The 18,861-nt window shown below is 38.4% G+C and overlaps 1 protein-coding gene across 1 annotated transcript in view; it reads left to right on the forward strand.

The window, feature by feature from the left end:
• The window catches only part of LOC131102992 (ras-related protein Rab-26-like), a 38,955-nt gene that overhangs the window by 18,511 nt on the left and 1,583 nt on the right, over positions 1–18,861 (forward strand). The window contains exons 3-8 of the mRNA XM_058048778.1: positions 3,911–3,952; positions 5,763–5,829; positions 8,863–8,915; positions 16,025–16,090; positions 17,837–17,893; positions 17,976–18,052. Of these exons, the coding sequence (XP_057904761.1) occupies positions 3,911–3,952; positions 5,763–5,829; positions 8,863–8,915; positions 16,025–16,090; positions 17,837–17,893; positions 17,976–18,052 (362 nt within the window). The remainder of the gene's footprint in view (positions 1–3,910; positions 3,953–5,762; positions 5,830–8,862; positions 8,916–16,024; positions 16,091–17,836; positions 17,894–17,975; positions 18,053–18,861) is intronic.

An 18,861-nucleotide genomic window follows, 5' to 3' on the forward strand; every position in this document is an offset into this window, starting at 1 on the left:
TAAAAATTATAATTTAACATAATTTCCAATAATCCATAAAAATAAATTTTATTTTATGTATTTCTCATAATATTAATATACTTTTTTAATAGTTCAACGCTGTGTTACTAAAATTATTTAATTTTTTTGCTTGTTTTCTGGTAAAATTACTGCTGTTTTTTCATTTTGCAGGGATTTTTTTAATATTATGACTTTATTCCCAGTATATTATAATTTGACATAATTTTTCAAAAAATTAAATTTATTTTATTTATATGTCATAATATTCTGACTTTTAAAAAGTATTTTTTTAATAATTCAACGTTGTGTTACTAAAGTGGCATTATTTTCCTGATATTACTTTTTTTGTGAAATTACCTGTAAATTTACTGCATATTTTTATTTGTTTTTTTTTTGTTTGTTTGTTTTCTGGTAAAATTACTGCTGTTTTTTTTATTTTGCAGGTTTTTTATTTTATGACTTTATTCCCATTATATTATAATTTAACATAATTTTCCATAAAATGTAATTTTATTTTATTTATTTATCATAATATTCTAACTTTAAAAAAGTATTTTTTAATAATAACGTAGTGTTACTAAAATTGCATTATTTTTCCTGATATTACTTTTTTTTGTTAAATTACCTGTAAATTTACTGAATATTATTATTTTTTATTTTTTTTGCTTGTTTTCTAGTTACATTATGTTATAGTTTTGGAATGATCCGTGGGCCACACTTTGAACACCCCTGATAGTGACATAGCTGAGCCACTACGATACTTCATCCAGCCTGAAATGCCACGCCTTCTTCCAGAAATATGTAAATTCAAACACAGCCTCCACTTTACTTTTTTTTACCCAATTTTTCACTGTCTCCATTTCCCTCAGCTCTTGGAAATCCAAGTGGCATACTTAGCGGACGCTGGCCAAACACCATCCCCTTCGATCGTCGCCACCCCCATCATGGAATGACCCCCGCTCCACGGGAATCATAAATTCCAAATGAACAAGAAGCCGTTGGAGGAAGTCGATAAAACATTAATGCTGGCCCGTGTGAGAAGAGGCGGCTTGAAAACGAGTCTGCGTCCCACACACATTTGTAGCGTTGCTAGCGCTGATGAGAAACATGGACGCACAAATGCGGTATTCTGCGCGGTACACATCAAAGCCGTGGGACGTCGACTTTGCTCCCGTTTTCAGACAGTTAAGCTTTCCGAGTGATCCCAGGAGGGCGTGAAAGGAAATAGTCTCTTAGTCATTCCTGAAAAGGTTGAATGGAGGCAACGGGCATCAGGAAGGCTCTTTTTATACGTGTGGGCATCCTGAGTGGGTCTTTGTCAAATCCGCCAAAAAAAAAAAAGCCATTATACACTCCAGCCTGAAGGGGGACCAGGAGACGAAATGTACCTGGCTGGTACATCAAATGAACCCAGAAGGATTTTCCCCAAATGGAACACCCTCAGACTAAAGGCAGTTCAAACTAAGGACACACAATAGGAAGGAATGCATGCAAGACCTGTACAGTGGAGAGACCAGGAAACCCTTATTTATACATGGGGAGGTTGCGGGGGGGGGGGGGGGGGGGTCTTTGGGCCCAGAGTCAGCATCTCATTTAAGTCTCAGGTCTCAGGGACACTTCTGAATCGGGACGACCGCTGGTTTGAAGGAGGTACCTAAAAAGCCCCTCCCACAAAAGAGGAGGGGGTGTTTGTTTACTGTTTATTGCTGTATTTTTTAAATATTTTGAATTTTTTTTGCAGTATTTTTTAGTATATATTGTGACAATGAGATGTACATGAGTAAAAGGAGCGTACTGATGTTTGGCATCGGGGTTCCTGGATGGGTCATTCCACATTTTGTCACTTTCGGAAGATTTATTTTCTACATGATCAATACAGGCTGCACAGCGGTCGAGTGGTTAGCGCTAAGAGACCAGAGTTCAATTCCACCCTTGGCCGTCTCTGTGTGGAGTTTGCATATTCTCCCGTGGATTTTCTCCGGGGTACTCCGGTTTCCTCCCACATTCCAAAAACGACTCCAAATTGTCCATAGGTATGAATGTGAGTGTGAATGGTTGTTTGTCTATATGTGCCCTGTGATTGGCTGGCAACCAGTCCAGGGTGTACCCCGCCTCTCGCCCGAAGAATGAATGAATGAATGTAACTTAAACCAGGCTGCACGGTGCATGAGTGGTTAGTGTGCAAGCCTCACAGCTTGGAGACCCGAGTTCAATTCCACCCTCGGCCATCTCTGGGTTTTCTCCGGGTACTCCGGTTTCCTCCCACATTCCAAAAACATGCTAGGTTAATTAGCGACTCCAAATTGTCCATAGGTATGAATGTGAGTGTGAATGGTTGTTTGTCTATATGTGCCCTGTGATTGGCTGGCTACCATTCCAGGGTGTACCCCACCTCTCGCCCGAAGACAGCTGGGATAGGCTCCAGCACCCCCCCCCCCCCCGCGACCCTCGTGAGGATAAACAGTAGAAAATAAATGAATGAATGAATGTCTGTAACCAATTAAATGGATTTACATGATCTTAAATGGGAAAATATGCTTTGGTTAGAGTCTGTTTTTGGTTTGAGTCGGATCTTGTGGAAGAGATGAATGATGTTAACCAAGGCACTGCTGTATTTTCTAAAGAAAAACTGGACCGAAATTGTAAAAAAAAAAAAAAGAAGTAGTCGCAGATGTTGGGATAAGCTCCAGCACCCCCCCACCCCCACCCCCCGCGACCCTAGTGAGAAAAAGCGGTAGAAAATGGATGAATGAATGAATGTCTGTAACCAATGAAATGGATTTACATGACCTTAAATGGGAAAATATGCTTTGGTTAGAGTCTGTTTTGGTTTGAGTTGGATCTTCTGGAAGAGATGAATGATGTTAACCAAGGCACTGCTGTATTTTCTAAAGAAAAACTGGACCGTAATTGTAAACAAACAAAAAAAAGAAGTAGTCACAGATGTTGAAATAAGCTCCTGCACCGCCCCCCCGCGCGACCCTCGTGAAGATAAGCGGTAGAAAATGGATGAATGAATGAATGTTTGTAACCGATGAAATGGATTTACATGATCTTAAATGGGAAATTTTGCTTTGGTTAGAGTCTGTTTTGGTTCTAGTCGGATCTTCTGGAAGAGATGAATGATGTTAACCAAGGCACTGCTGTATTTTCTAAAGAAAAACTGGACCGAAATTGTAAAAAAAAAAAAAAGTAGTAGTTGCAGATGTTGGGATAAGCTCCCCCCCCCCGCGACCCTCGTGAGGATAAGCAGTAGAAAATGAATGAATTAATTAATGAATGTCTGTAACCGATTAAATGGATTTATATGATCTTAAATGGGAAAATATGCTCTGTTTTGGTTTGAGTCAGATCTTCAGCAAGAGATGAATGATGTTAACCAAGGCACTGCTGTATTTTCCAAAGAAAAAACGAAGCAACCCGCAATTTTAGCTTTTCCCTGGTTTAATCTTCAATTTAGTTTGAATTAATATTGACTTTATTTTCCGCAAACAAATTTTCCAAGAATTCCAACTTTATTTATTGTTGTGTTTGTTTCTCATACCTTTAAAAAAAAGTATTTTTTTAATATTACAACTAAAATACAAGGAGTGTCTTGGCGAATCACCATATTTTTCAGACGTGAATATTTCTGAAGGGTAACTTGATGTCAGTCATTTAAAAAACAAAAAGAAGACATATGTCGTGGTTTACTTTGAGGTGTGTGCATTTGGAATTGCAATGAGCTCCGTCGTTAGGAAACTGCAGCTTGACTCCCACAGCAAGATGAAGATAAAGGTGAGGCGAGCATCCTCTCGTGGGGGGGGGGTTCATCAAGCCGAGGCCAGTAGTGCGATGGATCCATGCATTATTCATTGCACACACACACACCAGTGAAATCTTAATCATCATTTCTTGTGTTCATTTCCAGAATAAAGTCCTCAGTATTGATGGAGTCAAGGTCAAGCTGCAGGTAAGAACTTCATCAAATTCCTAATAGAGACGTATGAAAGTCAATTCTACACTGCAGTCATTGATACTGTAGATCCATAAGTGATAATTTCTCATATTTCTCCCATAAACTATCTTCATTTACTGCACAGTAAGAAACAGTTCAATATTTCCATCAGCAGCTAATGAAGTCTATTATATTATTTGGCAGCTCAGTGTGTGTGTGTGTGTGTGTGTGTGTGTGTGTGTGTGTGTGTGGGCGAGCGTGCTGTGTTATGTATTCATTTTGCTATAATTGGCTTCACATCACTTCAAGGAGAGAGAGTTGCCCCCCCATGTTCATTCTTCATCCTCCAGTAAATCATGTGGGTGTGACAACAAACGCAAAGAGGACAGAAAATCGGCATCAAAGCTGACGCTGCATTTGGGAAGAGGTGTGAAGAGAAAAAAGAAGAAAAACTGATTTCTAAAGTTATTGGATCCCGATAATAATAATAATAATAATAATAATAATAATAATAATAATAATAATAATAATAATAATAATAATAATAATATTGGGTACCGCCATCACAGTTAATGATGCTATTTTGTAGTTGAAGACACTGTGTACTCAAATAAAAATACAAATATAAGGCATTCAGAAGATGCATTCAACAATATGTAGTACTCTACACCGGTCACTAGGTGTCAGTAATGATACACTGATGAGACAACAGCCACCGCAGGAAATACTGTACAGAACAGGAAGTTAAAAAGAACAACAACAAGGAACTCTCCCAATGCTGTTTTGTTTGGGGTGGGGTTTTTTTTTGTTTTCTGCAGTTTTTGTTTCGTGTTTGGTGTTTTTTGTCTTTTGTAGTATTTTTTCAGTATTAGTAGAATATTTTGTATTTTTGCAACATTTTGTTTATATATTATATTGTTTGGTGCTTGTTTGTGGTTTTGCAGTATTATTTTCTAGTTTTTTGTGTTTTTTATAGTATTTTTTTCATGTGTTGTGTTTCTTTGCAGTATTTCTTAAAGTGTTTGGTGTTTATGCAGTATTTGTCTTGTTTGTTTCATGTTTAGTGTTTTTTTTGCTGTATTTTTTAAAATGTTTGGTGGGTTTTTTTCTTCATTTATTTATTTTATTTATTTTATTTATTTTATTTATTTTATTTATGTTTGGTATTTTTGCATTTGTTTTGTAATTTTTATATTATGTCTTATTTTCTCTGGGGTATGAGTCTAAATGTGACTATAGGGTTGTTATTTCATGTCTAGGGGGCTCTAATAATGACAAAAACTATAATTAGAGAACAGGTAAACAGATTTTTTATGCTCTCATTATGAAAATATTCTATTGATGAATAAGGAATCCTACTTCACCAGGGTCAGGTGTGGAACCAATTAAGTTCCATAAACGAGGGGTTGCTGTACTAGAAAAAGAAACCATGTAGATGTTGTTCTGCATTTTAATACGTATGCGGATGAAATCACAATGAGAATATGGTGGCTTGTTGGTAAATTACTTTTAGAGGCAGATAAGTCCACTAAAAGGACAAAATACTGCATAAGAATCATCCTAAAGAACAATGAACACAATGTATGTTTTGCAAAGGAAGTATTTTTTAAAGACCTCTAGTATAAAATAGCCTGTTTATTATTCCCCTCCTTTTCTCAATGCTGAATTCATCCGACCCCCATTCCGCATGCGGAAGGTCAATTCAATTCCACTTTCCATTGTCTGTCAATGCACCAGAGACTTCACCAGCAGGGAAACTCAATTTGAAAGACAGAAAGCTTTTCCTTTTCTTTCATTGGCAGATTAGCTTTTACCTCTTTTGCAGATCTGGGACACAGCCGGGCAGGAAAGGTTCCGCAGCGTCACCCACGCTTACTACCGCGACGCCCACGGTGAGATGCAGCCTTCGGTGTGGTTGGTCTAAGTTTAGCTAGTCTGCATGGATGCATTGGACTTATATTCATTTTTAAGCATCATTAGAATTTTTGACACAGGTCTGCAAAATGATTTAAAGACAGAATGCATTAAAGGGAACGTATTATGCTTTTTCCACTTTTCTGACCTATAAATGTAGTTAGAATGTTTTATTCTTGTGTTAAACCATGCCAAAGTTTCAGATAATGAGGTTTCCACATTTGGAAGTGAGCCCTGAAATACGTTTGGGATGGCTCTGAACGCTCTGTTTCAGAGCGTTTTTTCTAACACTGGCTCTCTGTGATGTCACAGAGTGCCAGGCTTCCTTATATGGGCGTGTGCTGTAAGCCAGATAAAAGCTCTGCTTCTCTGTTTGTGGTGTCAGTAATGGTTATCGGGAAGGGTTTCTTCAGGTGTAAGATAAAACTGCATTTATTTACAATTCCTAACGAGCAAACATCAGGCAGAAGTGGTTGGAGTTACTGATTCCCTACTAGCAATAGAAAAATACTTTAATCTGTCAAAGGTATTTCACACTGGACTGTTTTTGAACATGGGCCAGTATGTAGCTGAACTAACCGACAAATTTGCTGAAGCCTGACGCCATTCCAACGTTACTTCGTCATGTGGAAGACTCAGAAGAGCAAGCAGTAAATAACAATTTAGCAGTGTCCCAATGGAACGAAAGTGGTTGTCTGTATAGCAACCTAATGCTAACATGCTAAAGCTATTTACCAATCAGAGATGTCTTGAAGTAACCTTTTTCTTGAACTTTGGACTGTCCAGACTCTACTTCCTGATCAGAAATAGAGTTGGAAGCGGACATTTTAAAAAGACAAATCGTCGTTTATTATGAACTCTGATAAAGTTGGCTTCGGCAGCTATCCAAAAGTCCTCGTGGGCACCACAGCAGAGTGGGCATGTCTGGAGGCGAGCCATGGGTGGAATAAATTAAACAGACTGTTTTCACAGGAAGCACAGTTGGAATAGGTGCCGATTCTGGAAGATCTATAAAGCTTTCTGTGCTGGTTATTGTGTGTAGCTGCTCTATAGGAGTTCACAACTCAATACAAAGGGCCAGAAATGAGCATAATAGGTCCTCTTTAAAATGAGAAGAATATAAACTTCACTTTGATTAGACTTAAATTTAATTTTCTAATTTTTTAATAAAAAATAATATATAATAATATATGATATATTAATATATAATATATATATAAAGTAAAAATAAATACAATTTCAGTGGTTTTATAATCATTCTATTTTGACACATATGCTGTATGCTAATATCATGAGAAAATATACCAGTTGATGGAAGTTTTAAAGCATTTTTGTCCAATTATTCTTCTCACTTTTCCCACCAGAGTGCTGTCCAGTTTGAAGTATAATTTCTTTTTTCAAAGTTACATAAATCACATCATTAAATGCAGTTCTCAATGCACCTCTACACCTCCTTTTAATCTCTCCTCCACCTCGTTATCCTCCAAGGATTAAAGTCTCTCGCTCCAGCATCACCTTGATCATCAGCGCTTTCTCTCCTCGCAATAATTTGACATGCATCCCATCCGCACTCGTCCATCCACTCGTGCAACCGCGTGTCCTGACTTCAACCGACCAGCGCTAACAAATCACAGAAGAGCGAAACGCGTCCTCCCCCCAAGACACGTCTCTCGCCAAGCTCAGATTTACGCAGCTCTCCTGGGAAGCCGCTGGCCGCTTCTCAAGTCTACCTGCTGACTAAAGATGGAGGAGCAGCGCTAATGCTCATTTTCAGGATCATTTGTTTTCCGGTAGTCACACGCCTGAGTAGTTCGCATAGACTATAGAGCCAACAATGGAATGTAAAATACTCCAAAATAGCCTGAGAACCGTACTTGGTGACTCAATAAGTGAGCGTAGAGCAAAGAAAACCTAGTTTACCACATTCTGAATAAACTTTTTAACATTATTAGAGCCCCGCAGACATGAAATAACACCCCTATAGTTATTTTTACACTCTGATTACCCAATATAGTGCATATAATAAGAGAAAATATGACATAAATAAGCGGCATGGCGGTCTAGTGGTTAACGCGCAGACCTCACAGCTAGGAGACCAGGGTTCAATTCCACCCTCGGCCATCTCTGTGTGGAGTTTGCATGTTCTCCCCGTGCATGCTTGGGTTTTCTCCGGGTACTCCGGTTTCCTCCCACATTCCAAAAACATGCTAGGTTAATTGGCGACTCCAAATTGTCCATAGGTATGAATGTTAGTGTGAATGGTTGTTTGTCTATATGTGCCCTGTGATTGGCTGGCTAAGCTAAGAGAAAAATGGAATTATCACAGTTCCTTCTTTAGGAATGGAATTTTTTGGTATTTTGAGCATAGAAAACCTGTTTAGGGTTTTAGAAATACATTTATCAACATTGTTCGAGCCCTCTAGACATAAAATAACACCCCTACAGTTATTTTTACACTCCAATTAGCCATTATAGGAGACAAAATAAGAGAAGATAAGATATAATAGGGGCTGCACGGCAGGAGTGGTTAGGCTTCACAGTTCGGAGACCCAAGTTCAATTCCACCCTTGGCCATCTCTGTGTGGAGTTTGCATGTGTGGGTTTCCTCCCACACTCCAAAAACATGCTAGGTTAATTGGCGACTCCAAATTGTCCATAGGTATGAATGTGAGTGTGAATGGTTGTTTGTCTATATGTGCCCTGTGATTGGCTGGCGACCAGTCCAGGGTGTACCCCGCCTCTCGCCCTGAAGACAGCTGGGATAGGCTCCAGCACCCCCCGCAACCCTCTTGAGGAAAAAGCGGTAGAAAATGAATGAATGAATGAATGAATGAATGACATAAATAAGACGTGTATGGAGGACAGAAAGGGATGACTGTACTATGATTGTACTATGAAAAAGTACACAGGAAGGTAGGATTTTATTCTGAAATATCAGGGTTGTATATTTGTGTTAGTTATATTTAAGAAGATGCCACAGCCTCTCAGATGTTGTTTTTTTTTTCTTTCAGCGTTGCTTCTACTCTATGATGTCACCAACAAAACATCCTTTGACAACATTCGGGTGAGTCCATTTTTTTCTTTTTTCGTGTTAAGTTGAAGTCAAACTGCACTAGAAAAGGATCCATACTCATTCCAAAACGCTGGGAATGCCTATCAATGGCGGCGGAGAGCAATGAGAAGTACCAAACACGATGAGAAGAGAACAAATTGAGTGTGAGAAATCTTTTTTTTTTTTTTATAATGGACCAGACGGGCTTTTTCATAAGTGTCCATCAAATTGACAAAGCTCTCCCATCATCTCCTGCGTCACACGATAAATGAGAGCGAAGGTGACCCGGCTGTGCTTTTCGTCAACTTGACGACGGAACGTTTGAAGTCGGACGTGCGTCGTTATTCGTCATCGCAAATAATTCAGCGTTAACCACCAGCTTGAGTAACGCATCACACGTCCTGGTGTCGGTTCTTTTCTTCTCCAATCCATGGTCCAGAAGGAACCGGCTCATGGTGAAAGAGTAGAAGAAGAGGTATGGGGGGGCTGCTAAATCACAGGTGTTAAACTCAAGGCCCGGGGGCTACATTTGGCTCACCCAAATCATTTTTTAATGGCTAAAAGATCAGACTAAATGGGAGAAGAAGCATTATAAATGAGATCTGTAATCTACGTTGGCCACTAGGTGTCAGTGTTGGGTGAGACTGGCACCAGACTCCTCACTAAGGTTCCCTAGGGAACACATTTAATGTGACACGCTGCTCTAACTTTTTTGTTTTATTTACGTCTTGTTTACTCTCATTCTGTCTATACTATATGCCGTCTTATTTCTGGCCGAGAAATGACAAAAAGGCCGGAAGCAGAACTGGAGGTAGCAGAGATGAGGATGCTGAGGTTCTCATTGGGAGTGACCAGGATGGATAGGATCAGGAACGAGTATGTACATCAGAGGGACATTACTGTAACCTACATTGGCCACTAGGTGTCAGTGTTGGGTGAGACTGACACCAGACTCCTCACTAAGGTTCCCTAGGGAACACATTTTATGTGACACGCTGCTCGAACGAGAGTTTTATTTACGTCTTGTTTACTCTCATTCTGTCTACCATATGCCGTCTTATTTTCTCTTATAAGGTGGTGAGACCAGCCATGTTGTTTGGCCAAGAAATGAGGAAAAGGCCGGAAGCAGAACTGGAGGTAGCAGAGATTAGGATGCTGAGGTTCTCAATGAGAGTGACCACGATGGATAGGATCAGGAACGAGTACATCACAGGGACATTACTGTAACCTAAATTGGCTACTAGGTGTCGGTGTTGGGTGAGACTGACACCAGACTCCTCACTCGGGTTCCCTAGGGAACACATTTAATGTGACACACTGCTTAGACGGGAATTTTATTTACATCTTACATGGCTTGTTTACTCTCATTCTGTCTACTATATGCCGTCTTATTAAGGTGGTGAGACCAGCCATGTTGTTTGGCCAAGAAATGAGGAAAAGGCCGGAAGCAGAACTGGAGGTAGCAGAGATTAGGATGCTGAGGTTCTCAATGAGAGTGACCACGATGGATAGGATCAGGAACGAGTACATCACAGGGACATTACTGTAACCTAAATTGGCCACTAGGTGTCGGTGTTGGGTGAGACTGACACCAGACTCCTCACTCGGGTTCCCTAGGGAACACATTTAATGTGACACACTGCTTAGAGGGGAATTTTATTTACGTCTTACATGGCTTGTTTACTCTCATTCTGTCTACTATATGCCGTCTTATTAAGGTGGTGAGATCAGCCATGTTGTTTGGCCTAGAGATGAGGAAAAGACAGTAAGCAGAATTGGAGGTAGCAGAGATGATGATGCTGAGGTTCTCAGTGAGAGTGACCACGATGGATAGGATTACATGTTAGAGGCTGAGAGGGTTCGGACATGTACGGAGGAGAGATAGTGTATATATTTGTAGAAGGACCCTGCCAGGTAGGAGGCATAGAGGAAGACCAAAGAAGAAGATTCTCTTATACTATATTGAGCAATACAAATGTAAAGGCGACTATAGGGGTGTTTTTTCATGTCTTGAGGTCTCTAATAATGTTAAAACCCGTATTCATAAGATTGTAAACATGTTTTATATGCCATAACTATAAAAATAATATTTAATCTGACTTCAATATTAATGGTCCGATTAATGGAACCAATTAACCACAATAAACGGTGGATTACTCGGCCCTCCGAGGGCTGCGACGTGATCCCAAAGGTGAATCCCGAGTTTGACGCCCCCGCGCGAAAATGATGTGACCGTGATGACGAAGATGAAGGATGAAGCTCATAACTGCCGCAAAGGAAAGCATCCATTATGGCAGGCAGAGTATTTGATTTCCTTCACAACAAGATAGATGGGTTGCACGACTTCATACGCTGAACATAAACAAGAAGAGCGACTTGATTGAAGCATTTCTTTTACCTGTTTTGGGTTTTTGGACATTTATATTATCTTATAACTTGTGTCACTTTATCATCTTTATCTTTATCGATGTCAGTAATGGTTATCGGGAAAGGTTTCTTCAGGTGTAAGATAAAGCTGCATTTATTTACAATTCCTAACAAGGCAAGCATCAGGCAGAAGTAGTTGGAGTTACTGATTCCCTACCAGCAAAAGAAAAATACTTTAATAAAAGTGGTTGTCTGTATAGCAACCTAATGCTAACATGCTGAAGGTAAGGTAACATTCAGAGATGTCTTGAAGTAACCTTTTTTCTTGAACTTTGGACTGTCCAAACTCTACTTCCTGATCAGAAATAGAGTCAAAAGCGGACATTTTAAAAAAGACAAATCGTCGTATATTATAAACTCTGATAAAGTTGGCTTCGGCAGCTATCCAAAAGTCCTCGTGCACCACAGTGGAGTGGGTGTGCCTGGAGGCGAGCCGTGGGTGGAATAAATTAAACAGACTGTTTTCACAGGAAGCACAGCTGGAATAGGTGCCGATTCTGGAAGATCTATAAAGCTTTCTGTGCTGGTTATTGTGTGTAGCTGCTCTATAGGAGTTCACAACTCAATACAAATGGCCAGAAATGAGCATAATAGGTCCCCTTTAAAATGAGAAGAATATAAACTAAATTTTGATTAGACTTAATTAATTTTCTAATTTTTTTAATTAAAAGTAAAGTAAAATTAAAAGTAAAAATAAATACAATTTCAGTGGTTTTATAATCATTCTATTTTGACACATATGCTGTATGCTAATATCATGAGAAAATATACCAGTTGATGGAAGTTTTAAAGCATTTTTGTCCAATTATTCTTCTCACGGACATTTTAAAAACACATATCGTTGTTTATTATGAACTCCGATAAAGTTGGCTTCGGCAGCTATCCAAAAGTCCTCGTGGGCACCACAGTGTAGTGGGTGTGCCTGGAGGCGAGCCGTGGGTGGAATAAATTAAACAGACTGTTTTCACAGCTGGAATAGGTGCCAATTCTGGAAGATCTATAAAGCTTTCTGTGCAGGTTATTGTGTGTAGCTGCTCTATAGGAGTTCACAACTCAATACAAATGGCCAGAAATTAGCATAATAGGTCCCATTTAAAATGAGAAGAATATAAACTTAATTTTCATTAGACTTAAATTTAATTTTCCAATTTTTTTTCATTAAAAGTAAAAATAAATACAATTTCAGTGGTTTTCATCTTTATCTTTATCGTCATAATTTAAGCCAGTTGTTATGCAGTTTTATTGGTAAATGTGAATATGAACTGTTGTTTGAAAGCGCTAGTGGTAACATATGCTAGCTTCTCCATGTAAACGTCCAAAATAAAGTAAAAGAAATTATGCAAAGAGGGTAGATGAAGCACATCCATCCCTTCAAGGCCCACATTTGGTGTTCGGGTACAATGAGGCTGCAAATACCGAGCGTTGACTCATGCTAATAAACGCTAATGTTAATGAATGCCGCTCCAATGATTATCTCATGCCCTCTGAGGCTTTGTGTCATTGTCTCATTTCAGTCATTTATCCGTACTCATTGGTCCAAAGATGATGAATGAATGGTCCTATTCAGTCTTGTTCATCTTGGATCGATATCTTCTGGAGATGGATCCCTGTCAAAGGTGTTTTGTTTGATGGCCTCCATGGAAACAACCCCCCCTTTAAGAAACAGCGAGCGCTTCATTTTACTTATACATTTCTGCCTGCTCAGCAACAACCCAAAAATGGTCTCTGCATGAAGACGAAGGGTTTGCTATCATGGCTGGGACAAAATATTTTGACATATCAATTTCTCTGATGTTGACCTTTTTATATATCGACTTCCAATACTATTATCGCAGCTAATAACGATATGAATCCAATATCACAGCTTAAAGCTGTGTGCACACCGGACACAATTGACGCCATTTTGCATGTAATGATGCTAACTTGCTAATTAGGTAAAATGGTTAAGTTTTATTAATGTTCATGTGAAAGGTTAAATAACTGTTAATACTGTTCATTTGAATCAGAAAAAAAATAATTTCTCTACCCACCAATTATATGAGGTTTGTTAAGTTTTTATTAATATTTTATTTATTTATTACTGATTAATTGATTTATTTTCTTAATTTTCATTTATTTTTTCTTTTTTTTCATCTTATTTTGTGTAGTTAATAAAAATTAAGATATTTGAGAATAATGAAATGTTTTATCAGCGCTTTTCTTATGGAAAACCGAAAAGTATAGGGTATAGCAGACATTTTTTTATTTTTTTTCTGTTTTTAATATAATATGATATAATATAACATAATATAATAATATTTTAGAATTATATTATATGATATTATAATATATTATATTATAATTAATTATTAATAATTAATAATTAATTAATTATATTATAATATATTATTATAATATATATATATTATAATATATTATATTATATTATAATAATATATCATAATTATATTATATAATATTATAATATATTATATTATATTGTAATTAATTATCAATTATTAATAATTAATTAATTCTAATATATTATAATTATATTATAATTGTATTATATTATATTAATTTTTTTGTTTGTTTTTACCTGACCCTAGCGCCAGTGGCCCCCAGGTAAATTGAGTTTGAGACCCCTGAACCAATACATACTCTTATGATTTATTTTGTAATGTGGAATGTCGTTAAACAGTTGTTATCACTTTGCAGATGTTTTACTTGAGGGCGGCCATGTTTTTCAACCAATCCTGCTCAAATTTGGCAAACATGCGCTTCTCAGTCCCCGACAAGCCTGGACCAAATTTGGTTATGTTGGCGCTACTCTGCAAAACAATCTTGTTTTCACTACCTTCTAAAACTTTATTTAGCCCCCCCCCCAGCACACGAAAAGAAGCCAGCCGGTGAACTTTTACTCCGTGTGTTTTTCTTGTGACTGACTGCATCTTTTCAAAGCTCATCAGTCATCCAGACGTGCATCACGCCGCTTGCTGGCACGCAGACATGTCAGCAACGCCGTGCAAACAGAAAAGCTCTTTCGCTTTATCCTGCCAGTGCTTTGAAATGTGCTTACAAAGCTGTTCTGTGTTGTTTGCCCTTTATTTTTGTTTTGTTTTTAAATGGGATGCCAACACTGTGGCGGTTAATTGGTTGTAGATGATAAATTAATTCAATAAAGTTAATATTTTATTGTAGTATTGACTATTTTTTACATTATTAGATCCATTATTATTCCAGCAAGCTGCGTATTTTAGAGAATTAGTATCACATGACAATATTTATTCAGCATTTTGCCTTAGAAATGTGTCAAAATGTAGCAAACCAACTTCAATTGTCTGTTATCCATTTCACCTGAGCCAGCTATTAGCGTCCAGCGCTTTCCAATCAGCCAATCAGCTGCCAGCCTTCCTGTTAGCTTCTGCCAGCTGTGTGTGATTGTGTCGTTAGTGTTGTGCCGTTAAAGTCACATCAATACTTGCGCTCGTTGTTGTCAGAGGCCAGGTTTTTCCTATTTGTCGCTGCCAGGAACTGGCAGGAACTATAGTGCTGTAAATTTTGGATTTCTGGACTTGAAAGCATCTCGATCAAGATGTTTCAGAGAGCTGAAGGGTCATTTTGTCACCTCATCACCTGAAACGGAGTTACTCCATAATAATAATAATAGCTTTCATACTGATATCACTTGATATTAATCAGTTAAACAAATGCGGCAATATGCAAACCAAGTTAAAGATAAAATGCGTTATTTATTCACATTAATTTTATTTTAATTTATTAATTTTTTTCAATTTTTCAATCATGTTGCATGATTTTTATTTTTATTTTTATTTTTATTTTTATTTTTATATGTAGTACCAATTTCGGCACCATGCCCTGTGATTGGCTGGCCACCAGTCTCGGGTGTACCCCGCATCTTGCCCGAAGACAGCTGGGATAGGCTCCAGCGGTAGAGCGGTAAAAAATGAATGAATGAATGAATTTCGGCCCCAGTTAAGCATCAATTTAAAAGTAAATATATGGCATGTAAATAAAATGTAATTACATTAATTTAATTAATACAAATTAATTGCATGTTTAATTTGTTAATTTTAATTAAAATGAAAATTCTTAATGAATATTTTGTCAATTATTACAACATTGGTACACTTTGGAAAGCTGCACAAACATCAGCAAAGTGCAAAGTATGACGTCCCACTCGCTTGCTGATATCAATATCGGGAGAAAAAACTGATACTGATATTATCCAACATATTATCGGTAATATCAGACATCTCACTGTGAAAAGTCTTCCCTTATTAAACACACGCCGTCCATCCGCGCCGTCAACACATGCCTCCTGTTATTTAGCATTTAGCATGCGCTGCGTGTGACCTGAGAGAAATCCCCCAACAAACAGCAAGGCATCGACAGGTTGAATTACAAGCCACTCCTTGTCAGAGGGGAAAGGACTATGCAAGACCGGGAAACACGAGACATCAAACACGGTATCAAGGCCGTGGAAGCAGATGCTGCGTGCCATTGGCTGACGTGAGAGACATTTCATTTGGTGCTTGGGTAAAAGGCTCATTAGCAGGAATGCTGCTAAGAACACAGTCGTGTGTAAAGACTCCTTTTCTACAAAGGCAGTCCTGTTTGACTTGTGTAGGTTTCTACTCTGTGTCATTACAGTTTTATAATCATTAGACAAATGAACTTGTCTCTTTTTGTAGGCGTGGCTGACGGAGATCCACGAGTACGCCCAACAGGATGTGGTACTCATGCTCCTCGGAAACAAGGCAAGACCAGATACCAGACCAGATAGCTTCCTTAGGACTCCTTATTTAGAAATGGAATATTTTGGTAGTTGGAGCATACTAAACATGTTTATTTTAACATTATTAGAGCCCACTAGACATGAAATAACACCCCTACAGTCACCTCTAATCTCCTCTTACCCTATATAGTAGACATTCATTCATTCATTTTCTAACGCTTATCCTCGCGAGGGTGGCGAGGGGTGCTGGAGCCTATCCCAGCTGTCTTCGGGCGAGAGGCGGGGTACACCCTGGACTGGTGGCCAGCCAATCACAGGGCACATATAGACAAACAACCATTCACACTCACATTCATACCTATGGACAATTTGGAGTCGCTAATTAACCTAGCATGTTTTGGAATGTGGGAGGAAACTTACGCATGCACGGGAAGAACATGCAAACTCCACACAGAGATGGCCAAGGGTGGAATTGAACTCAGGTCTCCTAGCTGTGAGGCCTAACCACTCGCAGCTCCTATTATATCTTATTTTCTCTTATTTTGTCTCCTATATTGGCAAATTGGGGTGTAAAAATAACTATAGGGGTGTTATTTTATGTCTAGAGGGCTCTAACAATGTTGATAAATGTATTTCTAAGACCCTAAACAGGTTTTCTATGCTCAAAATACCAAAATATTCCTTTCCTAAAGAAGGAACTGTGATAATTCCATTTTTCTCTTAGCTTGGTGCCAACATTGACACACCATTTTCTAACGTAAAAGAGAACAATAAGACAAAATAAGACATAATATATATATATATCACACATATTCTCATTAGGAGAGTTCCTCATTTTTTTTACTTCCTGTTTTCTATAGTACTTCCTGCAGTGGTTATTTTACCATTAATATAACATTACTGACACCTATAAATAACTAATTTAAATATGTCATATTGTATATTGGGCTGCACGGTGGAGAGTGGTTAGCGCGCAGACCTCACAGCTAGGAGACCATAGTTCAATTCCACCCTCGGCCATCTCTGTGTGGGTTTTCTCCGGGTACTCCGGTTTCCTCCCACATTCCAAAAACATGCTAGGTTAATTGGCGACTCCAAATTGTCCATAGGTATGAATGTGAGTGTGAATGGTTGTTTGTCTATATGTGCCCTGTGATTGGCTGGCGACCTGTCCAGAGTGTACCCCGCCTCTCGCCCGAAGACAGCTGGGATAGGCTCCAGCAACCCGCGCGACCTTCGTGAGGAAAAGCGGTAGAAAATGAATGAATGAATGAATGAATATTGTATATTGAAATTATACAATACACAATCATAATTTCTAAGAAAAGTAGGCTTCGCTACACATCTTAAAATGAATCACTATCCACTGAATGGTTGCCGACTGCTGGCTCGGGTCCGATGGCGTTCCCAAAAGTAGAATTTTAGTCATCTTTAGCTCCCACGCCTCCACCAGCTCATTTGCAAATATCACCCATATCTCTCAGCGACGACAATTCCTATTCCTCCTTCTCAGCGGAACAGATGCCTGAGCTTCATCGCACACGCACACACACACACACACACACACACCTCCGTGTCAGCCCTTAAATTAGCATCCTGGGAGCCCGTTTTGACTCATTATTACCTGCATGCCAACCACGGCTGTTATGTAAACTGTGGACAAAATAGCCGGCCAGTGTCCACAGCTGGTGGGTGTGCATATGCTTACACGTCGGCTCATTAGTGTTTTTTTTTTTTTTTTTTGCATGCTTTGTCCTGCTTTGTCCAGGCGGATGCCACTCATGAGAGGGTGGTGAAGAGAGAAGACGGTGAGAGGCTGGCAAAGGTGAGGCTGTTTGAACTTTACGTTTCTATGATGATTTCTACCTCAACACAACATACTACGCTATCGTTTTATGACCGGGCAGGAGTTTGGGGTTCCTTTCATGGAGACCAGCGCCAGGTCAGGTCTCAATGTGGACTTGGCCTTTACTGCTGTGGCCAGGTGAGTACACACCCTGTTACCTTCTCCCATGTTCACCCACACACTTTATAGCGGCAAAAGCAGTTTAAAACACACACAAAATAAAAATACACTCAATTACATGTGCGAAGTGGATTTCAGGGGAGGAAAAATAAAAAAAAAAACACTAGGAGGAAGATGTCAGGCAAAATATAAATTTAGTTGAAATATTTGTGATAAAAATAGTTTTGTAATTGTATATATTTTTAATTTATAAATATATATTTAATATTATAAACTTGAATTTTACAGTTTAAAAATGTCATTTTTATTTTTTATTAAAGAAATTACTACCAGAAAATTACTTTTAATATTTCAACCAAAGAAATATTCATTTAATGACATTTAATATTGGAAATTTATATTACAAAATTTCCAAAAATAATTCATAATTTTTTGACTGTATTTTTCTATTTTTATTTGGCATTTTAAAATTGCTTTCAGTCAAATTCTGTTGAATTTTTTAAATCCATGCTATAATAGTCAATAAATATTTGTATGTACATATCAAGAAAAAAGATGACAAATATTTCCAACCTATTTAGATTTCATAGCAAACCAAATAGACGTCAAAATATCCGTACATTTTGGGTTCCAACCCTCGAGTCAAAAAACGCTGATCTGTTCCGTCTTGGGTTGAAAAAAGTCTGAAAAAGATGAGTGGTCTTATATTTAGGGTCTAGAGGGGAGTAGAGATTGAGCCCAACAATATCTTCCAAGGAGCTCCAGAGCTTTTCTTCCTGTCACACACGAGTGACCTGGAGAAATGTAGTTGTTGCACACGGACAGGA

Source organism: Doryrhamphus excisus, chromosome 15, assembly GCF_030265055.1.
Source record: "Doryrhamphus excisus isolate RoL2022-K1 chromosome 15, RoL_Dexc_1.0, whole genome shotgun sequence".
Lineage (NCBI taxonomy): Eukaryota > Metazoa > Chordata > Actinopteri > Syngnathiformes > Syngnathidae > Doryrhamphus > Doryrhamphus excisus.